Source organism: Borostomias antarcticus, assembly GCF_949987555.1.
Source record: "Borostomias antarcticus genome assembly, chromosome: 27".
Classification (NCBI taxonomy): domain Eukaryota; kingdom Metazoa; phylum Chordata; class Actinopteri; order Stomiiformes; family Stomiidae; genus Borostomias; species Borostomias antarcticus.
Window position 1 is genome coordinate 7,677,977 of NC_140260.1, and position 4,363 is coordinate 7,682,339.

Sequence of the window (4,363 nt, forward strand, 5' to 3'; positions counted from 1 at the left end):
ACTCCTCCTCCTCCTCCTCCCGCCGCCGCCGCAGCACGGACTCCTCCTCCTCCTCTAGGTCCTGGTCCAGGGGCCGGTCCTGGGAGCGCCAGCAGCCACGCCCGTCCCTGTGCGCCCTGCCGCCGCCGTCCACGCCGTCCTGGTAACCGCGGCGGGAGCCCCGGGACGGCGAGGGGCGTCGTCGGGGGTCGCGGCTGTGGTCGGGCGACAGGGGCATTCCAGCGTCCTCCGGGGCATAGTCCCTCTGGTCGTAGGCGTGCTCGGGATCCCTGGACCCTGACGGGCTCCTCCTCCTGTCAATCACAGAGACGACAACCAATCAGTGAGCATGAAAGTGTGGCATACAGTACTTTGCTGGTTGTGTTGTTGTCTAGTAGAGTAGCGGTATGGACAGTGTTTGCTGAGACAAACATGACAGCAGTATTACATAGATAATCCCTCCATGGGCCTGACGTTAGCTACAGTAGATCCTCATCAGATTATGGTAGCAGAGGTTTCAACCCCCCCCCCCACACACACACACACACACACACACACACACAGGCCAGGGCTGCAGCAGTGCTTCTGTTCAGGCTTACTGCCCCAGTGAACTTCCTGTAGCTGTCGTTCTCACGTCTGCAAGTTTTCAATGATGGCTTTAGGACATAGGGAGACGGCTGCCCCCCCCCCCCAGCTCTACAGCCCAGCCAACAGGGAGGAAGGTGGGGATATTATATATATATTGTATATAATATATATAGATATTATAATGTTTCCATAAACGTCATTATGACGGTTTGAAGAGGGAGGCGGGTTAAAAGGTCATAGAGGTTTAGCTCTCTGATAGGCTGGGTAGAACCATAATAAACCCGGCTGGAAGTACGGAAATACAAGAGGAAGTTTAGCATCCCCGTATATTCAAACACCTACAGTATTTATTAGAGGTAGTATTATATTAGAATAGTATGGTACAGTAAAGTGGATACACAAAGATGAGTTATAAGGCAGTTGTAACTATATGAGTAACTAGTTAGAGATCTCTGTAACTTGCTTTCTACTTCTCTCTCTCCTCCCTCCCTCCCCCCCCCCCCTCTCTCCCCCCCCCCTCCCCCAACCCCCCCCCCCCCCCCCCCTCCCCCAACCCCCCCCCCCCTCCCTCCCTCTCTCTCTCTCTCTCTCTCTCTCTCTCTCTCTCTCTCTCTCTCAGTGTGACCTGTTTCAGTCGTGGTGGTCAACATGAGCTGGCTGGTTGGGCTCAGGTTACAGTCAGGAGCTGTTCACTCACTGCTCACCTCTCCAGGCCTAGCTTGGACCAGCCAGGCAGCGTGCTAGGATAACAGGCCTAGCTGAGACCAGCCAGGCAGCGTGCTAGGATAACAGGCCTAGCTGAGACCAGCCAGGCAGCGTGCTAGGATAACAGGCCTAGCTGAGACCAGCCAGGCAGCGTGCTAGGATAACAGGCCTAGCTGAGACCAGCCAGGCAGCGTGCTAGGATAACAGGCCTAGCTGAGACCAGCCAGGCAGCGTGCTAGGATAACAGGCCTATCTGAGACCAGCCAGGCAGCGTGCTAGGATAACAGGCCTAGCTGAGACCAGCCAGGCAGCGTGCTAGGATAACAGGCCTAGCTGAGACCAGCCAGGCAGCGTGCTAGGATAACAGGCCTATCTGAGACCAGCCAGGCAGCGTGCTAGGATAACAGGCCTAGCTGAGACCAGCCAGGCAGCGTGCTAGGATAACAGGCCTAGCTGAGACCAGCCAGGCAGCGTGCTAGGATAACAGGCCTAGCTGAGACCAGCCAGGCAGCGTGCTAGGATAACAGGCCTATCTGAGACCAGCCAGGCAGCGTGCTAGGATAACAGGCCTATCTGAGACCAGCCAGGCAGCGTGCTAGGACTGGGAACCAGGATACCAGACCTGACAGGCAGCATGCAAGTGCTACTGTATATAGCACTATGGCTCAGGAGGTAGACCGGGTCGTCCAATGATCGTAGAGTCGGCAGGTTCGAATCCCGCCTCCTCCTGACAACAAGTGTCCTTGGGCAAAGACACTGAACCCCAAATTGCTCCCAGTGAGCAGGTTATCACCTTGCATGGCAGCTGCCACCATTGGTGTGTGAATGTGTGTGAATGGGTGAATGAGAGGCCTTCATTGTAAAGCGCTTTGGATAAAAGCGCTATATACGGTAAGTGCAGTCCATTTACCAACCTGGTCAACGTTGTTGTTAAAGGAGGAAGCGGTGTTGACAGGAGCAGTATGCGTAAATAGCAGCCATGTTTTGCTCTAATCAAAGATGGTGTGCCTGCAGACACACTCTCCTGCTCCAACTCACACACACACACACACACACACACACACACACACCAAGGACATGTTTACATCTGAAAACCATCCAAGTCTGCTTAGCATTCAGCTAAATGTCAGCAGTGCTTCAGGATGGGAGACTGATATACTGCAAGAGCATACCATTCCTCCACCCCCCCCCCCTCTCTCTCTCTCTCTCTGTCCCTTCTCTCTCTCCCCATCTATCTCTCTCCTGCAGAACAATCCCTCTACAGTTCCTCCCTCACACTGACACACAGCATACAGAGAAGCAGGATTTGTCTGCCCTCAGCAGAATCTACTGGAACATACAATAGATCACGCCGTAGCCTACATTCCCTCCCAGAATGCACCAGAACACAGTCCCATTCCTCAGCCCCAGTATTCCTTTCTCCTCCCCCATCCCACTAGAAAACAGCTCTCCCCACCAACCAGCAGTGCCACACACAGAAACGCCAAAACAGCTAATGTTGTTTTCACCATATTCTCAGCAGCACGCCAGTGTCATAATGTAGCACATTTATCCTCATTTCTCTCGCATCTCTCCTCTCCCTAGCTCTCCTCCTCCTTCCCTCCCTTCTCCTCCTCTGTCCACTTCCTCCTCCTCTCTCTGGCTCTCCTTCTCTTCACTCATTTTCATCTCTCTCCTCCTCCTCTACCTCCTCCCTCTCTCCTCCTCCTTCCCTCCCTTCTCCTCCTCTGTCCACTTCCTCCTCCTCTCTCTGGCTCTCCTTCTCTTCACTCATTTTCTTCTCTCTCCACCTCCTCTACCTCCTCCCTCTCTCCCATCCTTCTCCCTCTCTCTCCCTCCCTCTCTCCTCCTCTCCCTCTCTCTCTCCCTCTCTCCTCCTCCTCCTCTACCTCTTCCTCCTCCCCCTCCTTCTTTCTCCTCTTCTCTCTCTCCTCCTCTCTCTCTCCTCCTCTGCCTCCCCCTGATGCTGTGTTGATCGTTAGCGGTTGTGGTACCTGTCTATCAGGCGCTGCACATCTGGGGTGGAGGCTCTGCGCTGGCGGGAGGGATGCATCAGGTCCTACGGGGGGAGGACCGGAGAACGCCGCCCGGCCCTCTGGGAAGGGACATGACCACGGCTCCCGCAAAAACCAACCCCAGGGAGAGAGACGTCGACGTCGGCTCCGCAACGAACACTGCTACCGACACACTCCCTCAACGCACGGTCTCTCTCTCTCTCTCACACACACTCAGCCAGCCAGCAGCAGAGGCAGTGGCTCTGTGACGCCTTCTCCTCCCCCTCTCTCCCCCCCTCCCTCCCTCCCTCTCTCTCTCCCCGTTCCCCTCCTCCCTCCATGTCTTTCCCTCCTACGCAGGAAACGACATCACCTCGCACACTCACACGCTCACGACGCCGCGCTCCCACGGTCATCACCTCGCACACTCACGCTCACGAAGCCGCGCTCCCACGAGCCGAGCGCGGCCGCAGGGGTTTGTGGGAAGGCTGGGGGGGGGGGGGGGGGCGTGTTGTTTGGGGGGGGCGGGGCGGAGGCTGAGAGTGTTGAAGGAGGGGGGGCGGTGTTAGTGTTTAATGCTGTTATCGCAGGCTGTTTATAGCTGGAGGTCAAGAGAGACTTTAGCCTGCAGGGGGGATTAGGATACTTAGGTGATTACTGACGGACTGCCTGGCAGTCACTTACCTCCTTCTGTCTGTCTGTCTGTCTGCCTGGCAGTCACTTACCTCCTTCTGTCTGTCTGTCTGTCTGTCTGTCTGTCTGTCTGTCACTTACCTCCTTCTATCTGTCTGTCTGTCTGCCTGTCTGTCACTTACCTCCTTCTATCTGTCTGTCTGTCTGTCTGCCTGTCTGTCTGTCTGTCACTTACCTCCTTCTGTCTGTCTGTCTGTCTGCCTGTCTGTCTGTCTGTCACTTACCTCCTTCTGTCTGTCTGTCTGTCTGCCTGTCTGTCTGTCTGTCACTTACCTCCTTCTGTCTGTCTGTCTGTCAGTCACTTACCTCCTTCTGTCTGTCTGTCTGTCTGCCTGGCAGTCACTTACCTCCTTCTATCTGTCTGTCTGTCTGTCTGTCTGTCTGTCTGTCTGCCTGGCAGTCAC

General features: G+C 55.5%; 1 protein-coding gene across 1 annotated transcript in view; it reads right to left on the reverse strand.

Moving 5' to 3' along the window:
- rims2b (regulating synaptic membrane exocytosis 2b) overlaps window positions 1–4,363 on the reverse strand; it is a gene marked incomplete at both ends in the record, with an annotated part of 121,129 nt that overhangs the window by 94,941 nt on the left and 21,825 nt on the right. Inside the window, 2 exons of the mRNA XM_084459333.1 lie at window positions 1–16; window positions 116–293. The exon at window positions 1–16 is cut by the window's left edge and continues 546 nt beyond it. Of these exons, the coding sequence (XP_084315459.1) occupies window positions 1–16; window positions 116–293 (194 nt within the window). The remainder of the gene's footprint in view (window positions 17–115; window positions 294–4,363) is intronic.